Below are 18245 nucleotides of genomic sequence, written 5' to 3'. Positions count from 1 at the left end.
ACATAATAATTTATTTGTTTATTATATTTTGTATTATTAAACTGGATTACAAATAAATGTATCGGAGCAAAAGGTACAATATTTCCCTCTGAAATGTAGTGGAGTAAAGCACTCAAAGTTCTAGGGCCGTATTCACGAAGCTTCCTAATACAGAGTTGCTCCTAGTGACTAGAATTTCCCCTTAAAGTTAAGAGTAGGTCCTTGTAAAGATAAATGTTATTAACAGAGCATCTTAGACCTTAAAAGAGCTCAGAAGGTGAAAACTGTTAGGAGCAGGGAGGAGAACTTTTAAGAAGCTGAAGAGTTTCTTCAGCAGAGGAGAAAATGGTGGAAACACAAAGAGTTTGGAGAAATATTCTACAAACACTGGATGATGATGATGAGTAAATGAAACACTACAGATTAGATCCTGCAGGGATAATGTGCATGGTTTATGTTATTAGGGATACGCACACATTTCCCACCTAACACATTAATGGCATTAATAAAATGATCACAATGAGATATTTGCAAAACTGGAAAAATGCAGCAGTGCAGCAGTGATGACTTGAGTCTGTCTCAACCTTCCATCAGCAGAGTGATCACACGAACAATGTCAACACTTTCACAGTCAGCAGTTCATTTCATTTCCACTGGGTGTCCACACCTTGCAGGCTCACAAAATGGTCTGTCTGTGACAACCAATCACACCTGTTAAAAGAATGCATCGTACCTAGCAACTGGGTCAACCACACCTCCTCACTAAGGTAAAAGTTTCTGTCTCTTCCTTGCTCAGAGCTGCTCCGAGAACTTTCCTAAGCTAGGACTCCTTACTAAAAGTTTTTAGAATATGTCAGGAGTCCCCACCTGGACCAAATATGGAGTATGGACTGGTAGCTGGAGAGGTGCCAGTTCACCTCCTGGGCTAGGTAAGGCACCAAACCCCAACCCCAACCAAACCCCAACTTTAATGTATAGGCCCTGGTAGTGCATGTGTGCATATTTCAGGTGTGTGTTCTCACACTCAGGATTTGTAAAGTAAATCTTCTTCTTCTTCTTCTTCTTCTTCTAACTTGAAACAGCTTTTTCCAGTGTTTTTACCTGTCTTAATCCCACTAAAAACCTCCTGAACAATGAACACTGAAGATACACATTTAGCTTAATGTTATACCTCTCTTAAGCCTGTGAAGGAAGTGTAACAGGTTGCATGGTCTAGTTCACCATTGTGTCACACAGAAACCAATCAGATAAGTAGGAATTTTTCTTTCCTCATACTTTGGTTGAACCAGATGAGTGTGTTTCTATTAACTGCACAGGGCAGGGCAGAACTGCATGGATAAAAAAACAGAACTCCTCCTTTTTCACACAAATGTCAGGAAGAAGTGACGAGACGTCCACACCTAAACCTGCTCGTGGTAATGTATTTGTACATTTGTGACGAAAATACGGAAGATAATTCAGTTAATCCGACGTTAAGTTACGTAACAGGGAATTCTTGAGTGTTTGTAGAAAGCGTTTGGAACTAAAAGTGCTGAGCCTGAGGACAGGCTGAACAAACACGAGCAAGTAAGTCAGCTGTCTGACAGCCGAACAAGGAATCAACAGAATGGCCTCCAGTGCATCACAGTCTGAGGTGGACTGTACCTGCCCTGTGTGCTGTGATATATTCACGGATCCTGTGCTCTTGTTGTGCGGGCACAGCTTCTGTAAGGACTGTCTTCAGCAGTGGTGGAGACAGAGTAGACTACAGACATGCCCTGTTTGTAAGGAAATATTTCCGATGGCTCAGCCTCCACGTAATCTGGCGCTGAGAAACCTGTCTGACACCTTGAGACGAAAGAGGAGTCAGAGAGCGAACTCAGGATCTGAGGAGATGTGCAGTCTGCACGGTGAGAGGCTGAGGCTCTTCTGTCAGGATGATCAACAGCTCATCTGTGTGATTTGTCGAGATTCACAAAACCATAAGAAACACAACTGCTTCCCCATCAATGAAGCAGCAGAAGCCTACAGGGTAAGCAAATATATATATTTATAAAACAAACAGAATTTTTGGTTTGATCATTTAAACCAGCTGTGCGGAACTTTTTACCATTTATAAAACTGTCCCTAGTTCGTATCACCCCCCTTGAAGATCCGCATATTTATTTGAACCCAACAGCAACAAAAAAGCCTTTCTCGGGTCGGACACAGCGGAAGTCAGCAAACCAGAATACGGCACCTGGAGGCAGAAGTAAGTCTGCACGCCCGCAGTGGCCCGCAGCCATTAAACCACAGAAGAAGAAGGAGCCGTGTTTACGAGTAGGATTTAAGAAACAGGCTAAATGACATGTAGTAGGGAGTAATGAATGATTACGGACACATTGCACACTCTTGTACAGTAGGTGGTGGTATGCACCTGGAAGTTGTTTGTGATCCGCCAATAAATTGAGAGAAGAAGAAGAGCTGTGTTTACAGAGAGTGTTCTTCGAGTAAGCGGTACGCAACGGGCATTGCTGAACACATAACACTTTTACCAGATGTGTCTATAAGGACTTGGTCGTACTTTCGATGTCATGGCGGATAACTAAGGAGCACCATCTAAAAGAAAAAGAATAGAAGAAGGCTAAACGGGACAGTGATAGGGCTCGAGCCCAAACGCGTGTAAACCTCGGTCGGGCATTCACCAAGTGGAGAGAGCTGAGAGATTTGAAAGGTTTAAAACTGATCCCGAGTTGGCCCTTTTCTTAATCGACAGGTATGTCATTTTTGTTTTTATTTAGAGAATATACCGCAACTTGTTAGACGTTGTTTCACTTCAATATATGACGACATGGAAGTTATAAGCAAGCTAAATGTAACGTTAGCTGATGTGAACTGCTTTTGTCTAGTGACGTTATAACAAACGCCACAAAATTATCTGTGACTGTGACCATGAACACAAATATACAGCAGGCAGCTGTCCTCAGTTTATAAGAAATTCAGAGCTACACCAGAACATTTATGATTTTCCTCTCGCTCTCCAAAACAAATGCATGCGGTAATTGCCAGTTGCAGTCGAGATTTTACGAATGAAGCCGAAGGCTGCAGTCGGAATTTTACGACACCAGGCTGTGGGTGTCATGCCGCTTCGACCAAAAGGGGCGCTATAATCAACGAAAACGGAAAGTTCCGCACAGCTGCATTAAGAAATAATTCATCACATTGCACATAGCAGGTAATGTGTGTTGTGAAACTAATCCACTGTTTACTATGCATTAAACATATGCGCCTTTATTTGCAGGCTGAACTCAAGCTTAAGACACTGCATTTAAAAACCAAACTGGGATCGTTTCAAGCACACAAACTCAACTATGACAAAATGGCCAGCCACATCAAGGTAGGTGACAAACTAAATGGTTTTAACACAATCAGCAACATGTGTTGTCTTCCATCATCAAAAAGATGTCTCTCCTCAGCTCCAGGCTCAGCAGACTGAGAAGACGATCAAAGAGGAGTTTCTGAAGCTTTACCAGTTCCTGCGAGCAGAGGAGGCTGCCAGGATTGATGCAGTGAGGAAAGAGGCGACGCTCAAGAGTGAAGCGGTGAACATCAGGATTGTAAATCTGACTGCAGAGATCTCCTCGCTTGAAGACAGAATCAGAACCACAGAGAGGGAGATGATGGCTGAGGACATCTCATTTATGCTGGTACTCAGTGACTTCCTGTGTTAATGAATATTCTGACCTTAACATTGAATATTTAACTAAACTGGAGGTATTCATTCATCACCCTGTTTTCTCTTTATTTGACAGAATGTCAGATCCACAATGAAGCGGTAAGTTGCTTCCTGTACGCTCTCTATTGAAGCACAGCTGAGTGATAGTCAGGGCTGATGGTAGTTTGAGTCTCATCCACTCTGTGGGGAAAAGATGTGGATGCATCTCATTAAAAAGTTTCAGGGAGAGGCGAGCTAGATCGAAGGTGGGGAAGTCCAATGTGGGCGTATTAAAAACATTTGACTGGTAATCTTTGGCTGCCTAATATTCCTGCAGATCCCAGTACAACCTGCCAGACCCAGAGACTCCATCAGGAGCCCTGATGGACGAGGCCAAACACCTGGGGAACCTGCTGTTCACAGTCTGGAGGAAGATGAAGGACATAATCCAATACAGTAAGCAAAGTGTTTCTGCCTGACTTTATTTCACATTTCAATCTGCAATGTGCAGATAACTGATCAACTTAATCACCAAACCACACCAGGCTGTTGTGTGAATACACTGTAATACCTTCAGTAAACCTTTAATATAACAAACCTTTTGTTTCTATGTGTTCTTCTCTAAAGCTCCTGTAACTCTGGACCCCAACACTGGCAACTCTATATTAACTATATCAGAACACATGACCCGTTCAACAGAGAACTTGAAGACTAAGCCGCTTCCTAGAAACCCAGAGAGGCTGCAGAACTCAGACGTTCTCGGCTCTGAAGGCTTTAGCTCTGGAAAACACAGCTGGGATGTGGAGGTGGGGCTGGACTGTTGGGCTGTTGGTGTCGCTGCTAGAACCAAGAATTCAAAAGGGTTCTGGGGCATCCTCAGACATGATGTGCACATTCTGTTAGAACATATTCAAGAGGGTTATGATAGACTTGACTTAGAGGGTTCAATGCCCCAAAAGATCAGAGTGCATCTAGATTATGACCAAGGGATTCTATCATTTTTTGACCTTGATAGGAAAAGACCTGTACACACCATCAAATACACTTTCACAGAAACAGTCTCTCCATATTTTCGTGGGAATGTGAAAATCCTCCCAGCTGTAGTGTCAGTGAAGATAAGACAGTAGGTGTATAATGTTTTCAGTGGCTGTGGAAGAAATTTCTTAAGTTTCTAAAAAATAACCCTGATGTCACTGGGTTTACCTCAGCTTGGACTTTCAACTTATCATTTTTAACAGCCTGAATTATGGGAAATATAGGATCCACTGCAGGGTTATAGAGGGAAGACTAAATATATGAATCTGTTTTTGAAATCATGTCATTTTATGATGCACTCTGAATGTATCCACTGTCATGATTTGATTTTATATATCAGATGTTTTTAATGCAAATGAAACAGAGTTTAATCATGTAAATATCTGTGATCAGACTTATTAAAATAATAAAGACAATTTTCCTGAGTTCTGCTGTTTCTGAACTGAGGGTGTAAAGACAGACAGTGTATAAACTGAAACAGAAATCAGTCAGATAAGAAGGGTTATTTAATAACACTTTAGACTCTGGTTGCATCATAGTGAATAATTCTTCCCAGTTTACAGTGTAGTTATTTGTACTAACAGTGTACCTGAATGTACTGATTTTTGCCATGCTAAAATTGCAGTTTACAGTTAAGTTGTGTGGCAAAAATATCTCTTAGATAACTTGAAAGAAGCGGTGCAACGAAATGTGCAAATATAAACTATGCTGCTTTTCAGATAAGCTGACCTTATTCCTGGATCAGAACTGCAGAGTGGCATTCAGTAGGTGAAGTCTAGGGAAACACTGCAGTATTTCAGTGGAGTAATAATTCTAACCCCTCCCGGGCTGCTACCTTGATGTGGTGGGGGGCTTGCGTGTCTCAAAGATCCTGTGAGCTATAACGGCAAGGGCTTAAGGTCCCTGGCCGGTCTAACCAAGACGGGCAGGTCATGGGGGAGAGTCCAGACAAAAAGCAGCAATGGTCCTCCAAGTTGGGGTTTGAGTGTGGGGCCAACAACTTTACCTCGGAAAACAGCAAGTGTTACAGAAACTGCAAAATACAAACCTGGGGTCCAAACGAAGCTGCAGCCAAACCACAAGCAGTACGATGGTAGCAGAACAAAACCCACCCCGGGAATGCTGTTGCTTGTAGAAGAGTCTCCTAAGACCCCAAACTATAATCCGTCTTGGAGCATGGAATGTTCGTATCATGTACAAAACATCAAAGACAGCACAAGTCATCAGAGAAATGCAAAACTACAAGTTGCACGTACTTGGTGTGAGCGAGTGCCAATGGACTGGTTCAGGATGCAAGGTGACAAAAGACGGCCCAACTATCCTTTACTCTGGAAAAAATGCTGTACAGTCCAGTGGTGTCGCCCTTATTGTGAGCAAGGAGACATCCAAATCTCTCACTGAGTGGGAACCCATCAGTGACAGACATCAGTGACAGCAAGACTTGACTCCAGATACTGTAAACTGACCATCTTACAGTGTTATACCCCTACAAACGAGGCAGAGGAGGAAGACGAGGGCGACTGGTACGAACAGCTACAACGTGAGGTCTCCAAAGTCCCACAACACAACTTGCTACTGATAATGAGAGATCTGAATGCAAAAGTAGTAAGTGATAACATCGGGAGAGAAGATGTAATGGGGTGGCACGGCTGTGGAACCATCAACGACAATGGAGAGAGGCTTGTCGAATTTTGCCTGAACAACAGATGCAAAATAGATGGAACCATCTTCCAACACAAAGACATCCATAAATTAAGCTGGAGATCCACAGATGGGCATACTGTCAGTCAGATTGACCACGTCATCGTCAACAAGAAATGGCAACGATCTCTCCTGGATGTCAAAGTTCATCGTGGGGCGGATGTTGGCAGTGACCACTATCTTGTGATAGCCAAGGTCAGGTTAAAACTACGAGCAACACCTAGTATCAAACAACAACCGTGCAAAGTGCTTAACATCAACAAGCTTCTTGCGCCATAAGTCCAGAAAGTGTTCAGCATCAAGCTTAGAAACCGCTTCAAGACTCTTGATGAAGGTGGAGAAGGAAATGGCAAAAAGAAAGAAGGTAAGAACAATGTTTAGAGAACGTGGGGCAACATAACAAAAGCATATAAGGAAACAGCAGAGATTGTCTCAGGCTTTAGAAAGAAAGGAGATAAATGATGGATAACACCTGAGACATGGACAAAAATAAGTGAGAGAAGGAAAGCCAAAGACAAACTACTGAGTGCAAAGTCACCTAGACTAACTGAACGTGCAAAAGAGGAATATTGGGCGAAAGACATGGAAGTCAAGAGGAGTGCCCAGAGGGATAAGAGAGCCTTTATGGAGAAACTGGCATGTGAATCAGAGATGGCAGCAGCTAAGGGACAACTCGGTACAGTGTATAAGATCACAAAACAGCTAAGTGGTCGAAGGAACATCTGCAATAAATTAGTTAAGGATAAACAAGGAAGACCGTTAACAACTGAAAGGGGACAAGCTGTAAGATGGGCCCAACATTTTGAAGAAGTGCTTAACCAACCAGAACCTGAAGAGCCTGTAGCTCCAGAACCTCTGGATAACATAGACGTGAACACCAACCCTCCATCCCATGCTGAAGTAGAAGCAGCAATCGAAATGAAGAAGGCCCCTGGAATTGATTTGCTGCAGGCAGAACTACTTATGCCAGATATCACCACAGCCTCCAGGGTTTTGACTGAGCTCTTTGCTAAGATCTGGGAGCAAAATGTCATTACAAAGGATTGGAGCAAGGGTCTCATATGCAGGCTTCCTGAGAAAGGAAATCTGAAGAATTGTAACAACTGGCAAGGCATAACACTTCTCTCCGTCCGTAGCAAGATCTGCTGCAGAGTTCTCTTTGAGAGATTGGAAAATGCCATAGATTCCAAGCTTAGAGAAGAACAGGCTGGATTCCGTAAAGGTCGAGGATGCATAGACCTGGGGCCTCATGTACAAAGACTTGCGTGGATTTCCTACTGAAACATGGCGTACGCTTAAATCCAGAAAACGTCGTACGCATAAAAATATCCAGATGTATGAATCTGTGCATACACATGAATCCAAGCACATTTCCTTTGTACATCCCAATCAACGTGGAATTGAGCGCACATGTTGGAGTACCCGGCCCCTCCCTGTCCACGCCCCTATTTAAATATGCAAATCATATTTAAATGAATCCTGCACCTAAAATTCCCCTCTCTGCACGATCAGAAAACTAAAAAGAATGAGTAAGGCGGGACAGAAGAAAAACTTCACAGAATGCGAATTGGAGACGCTCACTGAAGTGGAGGCGCACAAAAATGTACTTTTTGGCACGCTGTCCTCCGGCATCAATACAAAATGCAAGGTGAGTGAGTGGGAGAGTGTGTGTGAGGCTGTCAATGCTGTGGGGACAGAAAAGCGTACCCACGCAGAATTAAAAAAGAAGTGGTCCGACATTAAGGTGGACGTGAAGCGGAGGAGGGCTGCCCACCGCCAAAGTGTGGCTAAAACAGGCGGAGGGACAGGAGAGGAGGAGCTCACCCCATTTGAACAGAGAGTCGCCTGGGGTCAGTTGAAAGCAGACAAATAATTATGTGAACTGGATTTACAGTTTCCATGTGTTAATTTTATACACCACTTACACGGATCACACACTATTGTTGTAAATGAATGCAGAAGTGCACCGGGGAAAAGGTGTGGCTGATTAAGAAATGTCACACTTTACGCACGGGTTTATTGACATGAGTACTTTACACACAGAGACAATCAGGGGCTTGTTAGAAAGCTCTGAAGCTGTAGTTTAACCAGCAAAAAACAGCAAGTCACTAACTTTAACCACTGACTAGTACTGATGCTGTGAAGACAGGATAATATTTGGGGGTGCACATGCTCAGTGCGCATCGGGGGATTAATATTAGGACAATTAAACAAATAAATTACTTACCAAGAAGGCACCCGTCGCGCACAGTGCCAGCTTGTAGTCTGTTCCCAGCCATGCTGTTACTCAGAATGTATGAATCGTGCGTTAAACCAGGCCACCTCGCCACAATGTTGATTAATTGCAATTGCGCATCACATATGATCTGTACATTGATCGAATGAAAATGCTTCCTGTTGACATAAACAAATTCATCCTGTGATTGTGCTTTTATACTGTAGTCATGTGTGTGTGCAGTCGATAGCTCCAATAACGTTAGGAAAACTGGCTGTCGTTGCAAATTGCGCTTTAATGTTGGCCTGTTCAGCTATGGGAATTTGATATACCTGGCTGACATGCGGATACTTCCGTCCCACACAGCTGGCATGGCTCGGCTCAGGTTCGACTGGCACAGTCCCGATCGGTCGGCCAGCTCCCTCTGGAATGCCCCTGGAGCTAAGAACCCCAATGTGGTCAGAACCTGTATGGATACAGGCAGCGCATGGCTCCTCGCCGTGTCGCGCTGCCAGCTGTAGCTCTGCGCACAGTTCCAGGAGGATAGGCCTCAGGAACCTAAAGCAGCTGATGAGCCAGTGCCATCTGTCTCTGAACACACGCTCTCTTCGTATTGCGCCATTTACAAATCTTCTACTACTGCTAAAGCAGCCGTTGTTGTTAACGGTATTTGCGGCACCACTTTGCGCATGCTTTTATATCCACTCATCTAATTGCAGACACGCGGCTGTGTTAATTGTTCATCAGTGTTAATTGTTGATGTTTCTCTGATGTGCACATCACTTTGAGGACTAATTGTTTTCACATTTATTTATTCTAACAGCTTCTCAGCATCACCTCTGTGTTGCCCAAGGATCAACAGCTGTAGAAACGTGCGTACGCCAGCCATGAAGTTGGCGTGAGGCACCGCACATTTCCACGGCCATTTCACTCTTGATACATCTGGACTTTGCCGTGGAAAAGGACGTACACCATGTTTTTTTGCGTATGCACCCTTTGTACATGAGGCCCCTGATCTTTACTCTAAGGAACATCATAGAACAGTGTATTGAGTGGAATGCCCCCTTGTACGTCAACTTCAATGATTTTGAGAAGGCGTTTGATAGTGTTCACCGTGAGAGCCTATGGAAGATCGTACGGACCTATGGAATACCACTCAAAAGGGTAAACATCATAAGGACATTCTATGAACACTTTGAACGCAGTTTGATTCTAGATAACAGTCTGCCAGAGTCGTTTCCTGTAAAGTGTGGTGTTAGACAAGGTTGCATTCTCTCACCAATCCTGTTCTCAATCATTATAGACTGGGTGATGTGTCAAACAACATCAGATCGCCCCCGTGGAATCCAATGGACCCCATTCGCATTTATGGAAGACCTTGACTTTGCAGACGATCTGGCAGTCATGTCATACACACGTGTCCACCTCCAGGAAAAATCTGACCGGCTTAGCAATTATGCTAAACGAACTGGTCTGCACATAAACCAGAAAAAGACTCAGGTGATGTGCATCAACACCCCAACAGGACCTCCTATTACCATCGACAGAGGAGCGCTGAAATGTGTTGAATTTTCTATATACCTCGGAAGTCATATAAGCAGCGAAAGTGGAACACAAAAAGACATCATGGCATGCCTTAACAAAGCAAGAGGTGCTTTTAGCCAACTTCATAACATCAGGAAGTCTAAACAGTATAGCCTCAGAACTAAGATGAGGATCTACAACAGTAATGTTAAGGCTGTCCTGCTGTATGGCTATGAGTGCTGGAGAGTAACAAAAACTGACATGAAGAAGGTTGATGTCTTCCATAATAGCTGCCTGCGAAATGTTTGTAACATCTTCTGGCCAAACAGGATCCCCAACGAGGAACTGTACAAGAGGACAGGAAGCACCCTTGAGATAAAGAAAAGCAGGTTAAGATGGCTCGGTCATGTGTTGAGGATGCCCAGTGAAAGGTTGCCAAAAGTTGCCTTGAGGTGGACCTCGATTGGAAAGAGAAGGTAAGGCAGACCAAAGAACACCTGGCAAAGGACAGTGATGATGGAGCTTAAGGAGATGGGTCTCTCATGGGACGAAGCACAGGCCAAAGCACGAGACAGGGTTCAGTGGCCATGTATGATTGCGGCCTTATGCCCCAACCGGGACGAAGGGGATAAGTAAGTAAGTAAGTAAGTAATAATTCTAAAATATCCTGCTCTCACAACAGAAAGAAGTATTAGCCAAAGAATTAAGAATATTTAAGTATTAAAAGAATTATACACAAAAAATCCTTTGAGACTTGTTACCAAAGTCTGAGCAGTGTGTTAATCATTAGACTATTACGCCTACACAAAGAGTGACCTTTCCCCCTGATTTTTATTTGCACTTTTAGCGTAATGTAACTGTAAGGTTGTGTATGGTCTATAGGAGGATAGCACAGCGCATTTGAAAACCAAACTGGAGTCGTTTCAAGCACAAATCTCAATGATGATTAAAATGGCCGGCCACATCAAGGTAGCCCATTGCACAGAGCTCTTGTACTGCACTCAAGCATATTTCCACAGATGAGCCATAGTGCACTGTTTAGTGCAGTTATTGCTTTTAGATAAAATCTGTTTTTTAACCCATTTGTCCTTGATTTAACTGACCTGTATCTCCTGCCTGAGGGCAGCAGTTCAAACAGGTGGTGTCCTCATAGCTGTCAAGTCTCCCGTTTTGGCCGGGAAACTACCGTATTTTACCCCTCTTTCCTGACGACCTCCTGTATTAGTATTTTCCTGAAAATCTCCTGTATTATAATATAATTAAAAAAAAAAAACATTCCTCTGCCTCTCCAAACTGAACTCTGTCACTAGTCTCACGAGAACTGCCACCTACAGTAGCCTGGGTCGACAGCAGGTCTGGTTGACAAGTGGTTATTTTAGATTTCCTGTACACCTGTCTTAAAACGTAAGGGATACTGGAGCTTGGTTGGGGTGGTGGGATGGCTCGCGGCGGGCGCCGGAAAATTTCCATTATTTTCAAATCCAAAACTTGACAAGTATGGGTGTCCTGGGTCGGTTGCAGATGGATGAGGAAAAGTCCCAGATCTGCCAGTTAAAGCTGTGTGACAGAAATATGTTTTAGATAACCTGAAAGAAGCGGTGCGCGAAATGTGTAAATATGAACTATGCTGCTTTTCAGATAAGCTGACCTTCTTCCTGAGTCAGAGCTGTCGGGCTAACTGCAGAGTGACAGGTGACGTCTACGGTTAACAGTGTAATATATGATTCAAAAATCACCAGAAAACCTTCAACCTTAGATCTTACACGATATGCTGCTCTCACAACAGATAGACGTAATAGCAAAAGAATTAAGAATATTAAATTAATAAAAGAATTATATACCAAAAAAAGTCCTTTGAGACTTGTTACCAAAGTCTGAGCAGTGTGATAATCATTAGAATATCACACGTACACAAAGAGTGACCTTTTATGTTTGCACTTTTTTAGTGTAATGTAACTGTAAGGCTGTATATGGTCTACAGTAGGTTTGCCTTTTTGTTTCACAGAAACCAATCAGATGAGCAGGATCATTTCTTCTTTCCTTTTTGGCTAAACTAGAAGTGTGTGTCACTGTTAACTGCACAGGGCAGGGATTAAACTATAGAGATAAAAAAAAGAAGCAAAACTCCTCCCTTTCTGCACAAAGAACAGGAAGAAGGGACAAGAGGTCAGTAGTAGATGTGTGTGTCACGGTTAACTGCACAGGGCATGGACAAAACTGTAGGGCTGAAAAAACAACAACTCCTCCCTCTCAGCACAGAAAACAGGAAGAAGGGACAAGAAGTCAGTACCCAACGCTACTGGTGGTAATGTATTTGAAAACAAACCAAAAAAGCAAGACAATCCAGTAAATGGGACTTTTGTTGATAGAACAGGGAATTTATGAGTGTTTGGAGCCAACAGTGCTGATCCTGAACACTGGCTGAGCAAATACGACTGAAATTGTGAAAGTGAAAGTAAGTCAACTGTCTGACAGCTGCAGGAGAAACCAACAGAATGGCCACCAACGCATCACAGTCTGAGGTGGACTGTACCTGCCCTGTGTGCTGTGATATATTTACGGATCCTGTTATCTTGTTGTGCGGTCACAGCTTCTGTAAGGACTGTCTTCAGCAGTGGTGGAGAGAGAGTAGACTCCAGACATGCCCTGTTTGTAAGGAAATATTTCCGATGGCTCAGCCTCCACGAAATCTGCGGCTGAGAAACCTGTCTGACACCTTGAGACAAAAGAGGAGTCAGAGAGCGAACTCAGGATCTGAGGAGATGTGCAGTCTGCACGGTGAGAGGCTGAAGCTCTTCTGTCAGGATGATCAACAGCTCATCTGTGTGATTTGTAGGGATTCACAAAAACACAAGAAACACAACTTTGACCCCATCAACGAAGCAGCAGAAGCCCTTAGGGTAAGAACATATTTATGGTTTAAAGCAGCTTCCGTTTTCGTTGATTATAGCGCCCCTTTTGGTTGAAGCGGCATGACACCCACAGCCTGGTGTCGTAAAATTCCAACTGCAGCCTTCAGCTTCATTCGTAAAATCTCGACTGCAACTGGCAATTACCGCATGCATTTGTTTTGGAGAGCGAGAGGAAAATCATAAATGTTCTGGTGTAGCTCTGAATTTCTTATAAACTGAGGACAACTGCCTGCTGTATATTTGTGTTCATGGTCACAGTCACAGATAATTTTGTGCCATTTGTTATAACGTCACTAGACAAAAGCAGTTCACATCAGCTAACGTTACATTTAGCTTGCTTATAACTTCCATGTCGTCATATATTGAAGTGAAACAACGTCTAACAAGTTGCGGTATATTCTCTAAATAAAAACAAAAATGACATACCTGTCGATTAAGAAAAGGGCCAACTCGGGATCAGTTTTAAACCTTTCAAATCTCTCAGCTCTCTCCACTTGGCGATTGCCCGACCAGGGTTTACGCGCGTTTGGGCTCGAGCCCTATCACTGTCCTGTTTAGCCTTCTTCTGTTCTTCTGTTCTTTTTCTTTTAGATGGTGCTCCTTAGTTATCCGCCATGACATCAAAAGTACAACCAAGTCCTTATAGACACATCTGGTAAAAGTGTTATGTGTTCAGCAATGCCCGTTGCGTACCGCTTACTCGAAGAACACTCTCTGTAAACACAGCTCTTCTTCTTCTCTCAATTTATTTGTGGATCGCAAACAACTTCCAGGTGCATACCACCACCTACTGTACAAGAGTGTGCAATGTGTCCGTAATCATTCATTACTCCCTACTACATGTCATTTAGCCTGTTTCTTAAATCCTACTCGTAAACACGGCTCCTTCTTCTTCTGTGGTTTCATGGCTGCGGGCCACTGTGGGCGTGCAGACTTACTTCCGCTTCCCGGTGCCGTATTCTGGTTTGCTGACTTACGATGTGTCCGACCCAAGCCAGGCTACGCTAAATAGCCATATAGAGAAAGGCTTTTTTGTCGCTGTTGGGTTCAAATAAATATGCGGATCTTCAAGGGGGGTGATACGAACTAGGGACAGTTTTATAAATGGTAAAAAGTTCCGCACAGCTGCTTTAATAAAAATAACTGAATTGTCTGGGTGGGTTGGTGGTTTCCATAATTTAATTAAGCAATATCACATGAGAGGGAGTGATGTTATACTCGTATATCGTCACGGCTGTGATTTGGTCATAGGCAGGAGGCAGAAGGCGGAAGCATCATCCATTAATTCCTGATAATGGACACCTCGTCGGGCATTAACCCTTACTTAATCATATTGCACATAGCAGGTAATGTGTGTTGTGAAACTAATCCACTGTTTACTATACATTAAACATATGCGCTTTTATTTGCAGGCTGAACTCAAGCTTAAGACACTGCATTTAAAAACCAAACTGGGATCGTTTCAAGCACACAAACTCAACTATGACAAAATGGCCAGCCACATCAAGGTAGGTGACAAACTAAATGGTTTTAACACAATCAGCAACATGTGTTGTCTTCCATCATCAAAAAGATGTCTCTCCTCAGCTCCAGGCTCAGCAGACTGAGAAGACGATCAAAGAGGAGTTTCTGAAGCTTTACCAGTTCCTGCGAGCAGAGGAGGCTGCCAGGATTGATGCAGTGAGGAAAGAGGCGACGCTCAAGAGTGAAGCGATGAACATCGAGATTGTTAATCTGACTGCAGAGATCTCCTCGCTTGAAGACAGAATCAGAACCATAGAGAGGGAGATGATGGCTGAGGACATCTCATTTATGCTGGTACTCAGTGACTTCCTGTGTTAATGAATATTCTGACCTTAACATTGAATATTTAACTAAACTGGAGGTATTCATTCATCACCCTGTTTTCTCTTTATTTGACAGAATGTCAGATCCACAATGAAGCGGTAAGTTGCTTCCTGTACGCTCTCTATTGAAGCACAGCTGAGTGATAGATAGATGAGGGCTGATGGTAGTTTGAGTCTCATCCACTCTGTGGGGAAAAGATGTGGATGCATCTCATTAAAAAGTTTCAGGGAGAGGCGAGCTAGATCGAAGGTGGGGAAGTCCAATGTGGGCGTATTAAAAACATTTGACTGGTAATCTTTGGCTGCCTAATATTCCTGCAGATCCCAGTACAACCTGCCAGACCCAGAGACTCCATCAGGAGCCCTGATGGACGAGGCCAAACACCTGGGGAACCTGCTGTTCACAGTCTGGAGGAAGATGAAGGACATAATCCAATACAGTAAGCAAAGTGTTTCTGCCTGACTTTATTTCACATTTCAATCTGCAGTGTGCAGATAACTGATCAACTTAATCACCAAACCACACCAGGCTGTTGTGTGAATACACTGTAATACCTTCAGTAAACCTTTAATATAACAAACCTTTTGTTTCTATGTGTTCTTCTCTAAAGCTCCTGTAACTCTGGACCCCAACACTGGCAACTCTATATTAACTATATCAGAACACATGACCCGTTCAACAGAGAACTTGAAGACTAAGCCGCTTCCTAGAAACCCAGAGAGGCTGCAGAACTCAGACGTTCTCGGCTCTGAAGGCTTTAGCTCTGGAAAACACAGCTGGGATGTGGAGGTGGGGCTGGACTGTTGGGCTGTTGGTGTCGCTGCTAGAACCAAGAATTCAAAAGGGTTCTGGGGCATCCTCAGACATGATGTGCACATTCTGTTAGAACATATTCAAGAGGGTTATGATAGACTTGACTTAGAGGGTTCAATGCCCCAAAAGATCAGAGTGCATCTAGATTATGACCAAGGGATTCTATCATTTTTTGACCTTGATAGGAAAAGACCTGTACACACCATCAAATACACTTTCACAGAAACAGTCTCTCCATATTTTCGTGGGAATGTGAAAATCCTCCCAGCTGTAGTGTCAGTGAAGATAAGACAGTAGGTGTATAATGTTTTCAGTGGCTGTGGAAGAAATTTCTTAAGTTTCTAAAAAATAACCCTGATGTCACTGGGTTTACCTCAGCTTGGACTTTCAACTTATCATTTTTAACAGCCTGAATTATGGGAAATATAGGATCCACTGCAGGGTTATAGAGGGAAGACTAAATATATGAATCTGTTTTTGAAATCATGTCATTTTATGATGCACTCTGAATGTATCCACTGTCATGATTTGATTTTATATATCAGATGTTTTTAATGCAAATGAAACAGAGTTTAATCATGTAAATATCTGTGATCAGACTTATTAAAATAATAAAGACAATTTTCCTGAGTTCTGCTGTTTCTGAACTGAGGGTGTAAAGACAGACAGTGTATAAACTGAAACAGAAATCAGTCAGATAAGAAGGGTTATTTAATAACACTTTAGACTCTGGTTGCATCATAGTGAATAATTCTTCCCAGTTTACAGTGTAGTTATTTGTACTAACAGTGTACCTGAATGTACTGATTTTTGCCATGCTAAAATTGCAGTTTACAGTTGTGTGGCAAAAATATCTCTTAGATAACTTGAAAGAAGCGGTGCAACGAAATGTGCAAATATAAACTATGCTGCTTTTCAGATAAGCTGACCTTATTCCTGGATCAGAACTGCAGAGTGGCATTCAGTAGGTGAAGTCTAGGGAAACACTGCAGTATTTCAGTGGAGTAATAATTCTAACCCCTCCCGGGCTGCTACCTTGATGTGGTGGGGGGCTTGCGTGTCTCAAAGATCCTGTGAGCTATAACGGCAAGGGCTTAAGGTCCCTGGCCGGTCTAACCAAGACGGGCAGGTCATGGGGGAGAGTCCAGACAAAAAGCAGCAATGGTCCTCCAAGTTGGGGTTTGAGTGTGGGGCCAACAACTTTACCTCGGAAAACAGCAAGTGTTACAGAAACTGCAAAATACAAACCTGGGGTCCAAACGAAGCTGCAGCCAAACCACAAGCAGTACGATGGTAGCAGAACAAAACCCACCCCGGGAATGCTGTTGCTTGTAGAAGAGTCTCCTAAGACCCCAAACTATAATCCGTCTTGGAGCATGGAATGTTCGTATCATGTACAAAACATCAAAGACAGCACAAGTCATCAGAGAAATGCAAAACTACAAGTTGCACGTACTTGGTGTGAGCGAGTGCCAATGGACTGGTTCAGGATGCAAGGTGACAAAAGACGGCCCAACTATCCTTTACTCTGGAAAAAATGCTGTACAGTCCAGTGGTGTCGCCCTTATTGTGAGCAAGGAGACATCCAAATCTCTCACTGAGTGGGAACCCATCAGTGACAGACATCAGTGACAGCAAGACTTGACTCCAGATACTGTAAACTGACCATCTTACAGTGTTATACCCCTACAAACGAGGCAGAGGAGGAAGACGAGGGCGACTGGTACGAACAGCTACAACGTGAGGTCTCCAAAGTCCCACAACACAACTTGCTACTGATAATGAGAGATCTGAATGCAAAAGTAGTAAGTGATAACATCGGGAGAGAAGATGTAATGGGGTGGCACGGCTGTGGAACCATCAACGACAATGGAGAGAGGCTTGTCGAATTTTGCCTGAACAACAGATGCAAAATAGATGGAACCATCTTCCAACACAAAGACATCCATAAATTAAGCTGGAGATCCACAGATGGGCATACTGTCAGTCAGATTGACCACGTCATCGTCAACAAGAAATGGCAACGATCTCTCCTGGATGTCAAAGTTCATCGTGGGGCGGATGTTGGCAGTGACCACTATCTTGTGATAGCCAAGGTCAGGTTAAAACTACGAGCAACACCTAGTATCAAACAACAACCGTGCAAAGTGCTTAACATCAACAAGCTTCTTGCGCCATAAGTCCAGAAAGTGTTCAGCATCAAGCTTAGAAACCGCTTCAAGACTCTTGATGAAGGTGGAGAAGGAAATGGCAAAAAGAAAGAAGGTAAGAACAATGTTTAGAGAACGTGGGGCAACATAACAAAAGCATATAAGGAAACAGCAGAGATTGTCTCAGGCTTTAGAAAGAAAGGAGATAAATGATGGATAACACCTGAGACATGGACAAAAATAAGTGAGAGAAGGAAAGCCAAAGACAAACTACTGAGTGCAAAGTCACCTAGACTAACTGAACGTGCAAAAGAGGAATATTGGGCGAAAGACATGGAAGTCAAGAGGAGTGCCCAGAGGGATAAGAGAGCCTTTATGGAGAAACTGGCATGTGA

General features: G+C 43.3%; 2 protein-coding genes across 2 annotated transcripts; both read left to right on the top strand.

Moving 5' to 3' along the window:
- The first annotated feature begins 1164 nt into the window (after nt 1-1164).
- On the top strand, nt 1165-5112 carry LOC117270576 (zinc-binding protein A33-like). The gene is made up of 6 exons (XM_078173775.1): nt 1165-1990; nt 3239-3334; nt 3414-3644; nt 3750-3772; nt 3990-4108; nt 4280-5112. Exons 1-6 carry the CDS (start codon nt 1586-1588, stop codon nt 4777-4779), a joined length of 1374 nt encoding a protein of 457 aa, XP_078029901.1. The 5' UTR covers nt 1165-1585; the 3' UTR covers nt 4780-5112.
- A 7061-nt stretch (nt 5113-12173) lies between these two features.
- LOC144466527 (zinc-binding protein A33-like) lies at nt 12174-16330 on the top strand. Its single transcript, XM_078173774.1, has 6 exons — nt 12174-13027; nt 14452-14547; nt 14627-14857; nt 14963-14985; nt 15208-15326; nt 15498-16330. Exons 1-6 carry the CDS (start codon nt 12623-12625, stop codon nt 15995-15997), a joined length of 1374 nt encoding a protein of 457 aa, XP_078029900.1. The 5' UTR covers nt 12174-12622; the 3' UTR covers nt 15998-16330.
- The last annotated feature ends 1915 nt before the right edge of the window (nt 16331-18245 follow it).

Source organism: Epinephelus lanceolatus, chromosome 13, assembly GCF_041903045.1.
Source record: "Epinephelus lanceolatus isolate andai-2023 chromosome 13, ASM4190304v1, whole genome shotgun sequence".
Classification (NCBI taxonomy): Eukaryota; Metazoa; Chordata; class Actinopteri; order Perciformes; family Serranidae; genus Epinephelus; species Epinephelus lanceolatus.
The sequence above is the reverse complement of the archived record's forward strand: the minus strand, read 5'-3'. Positions and strand labels throughout refer to the sequence as shown.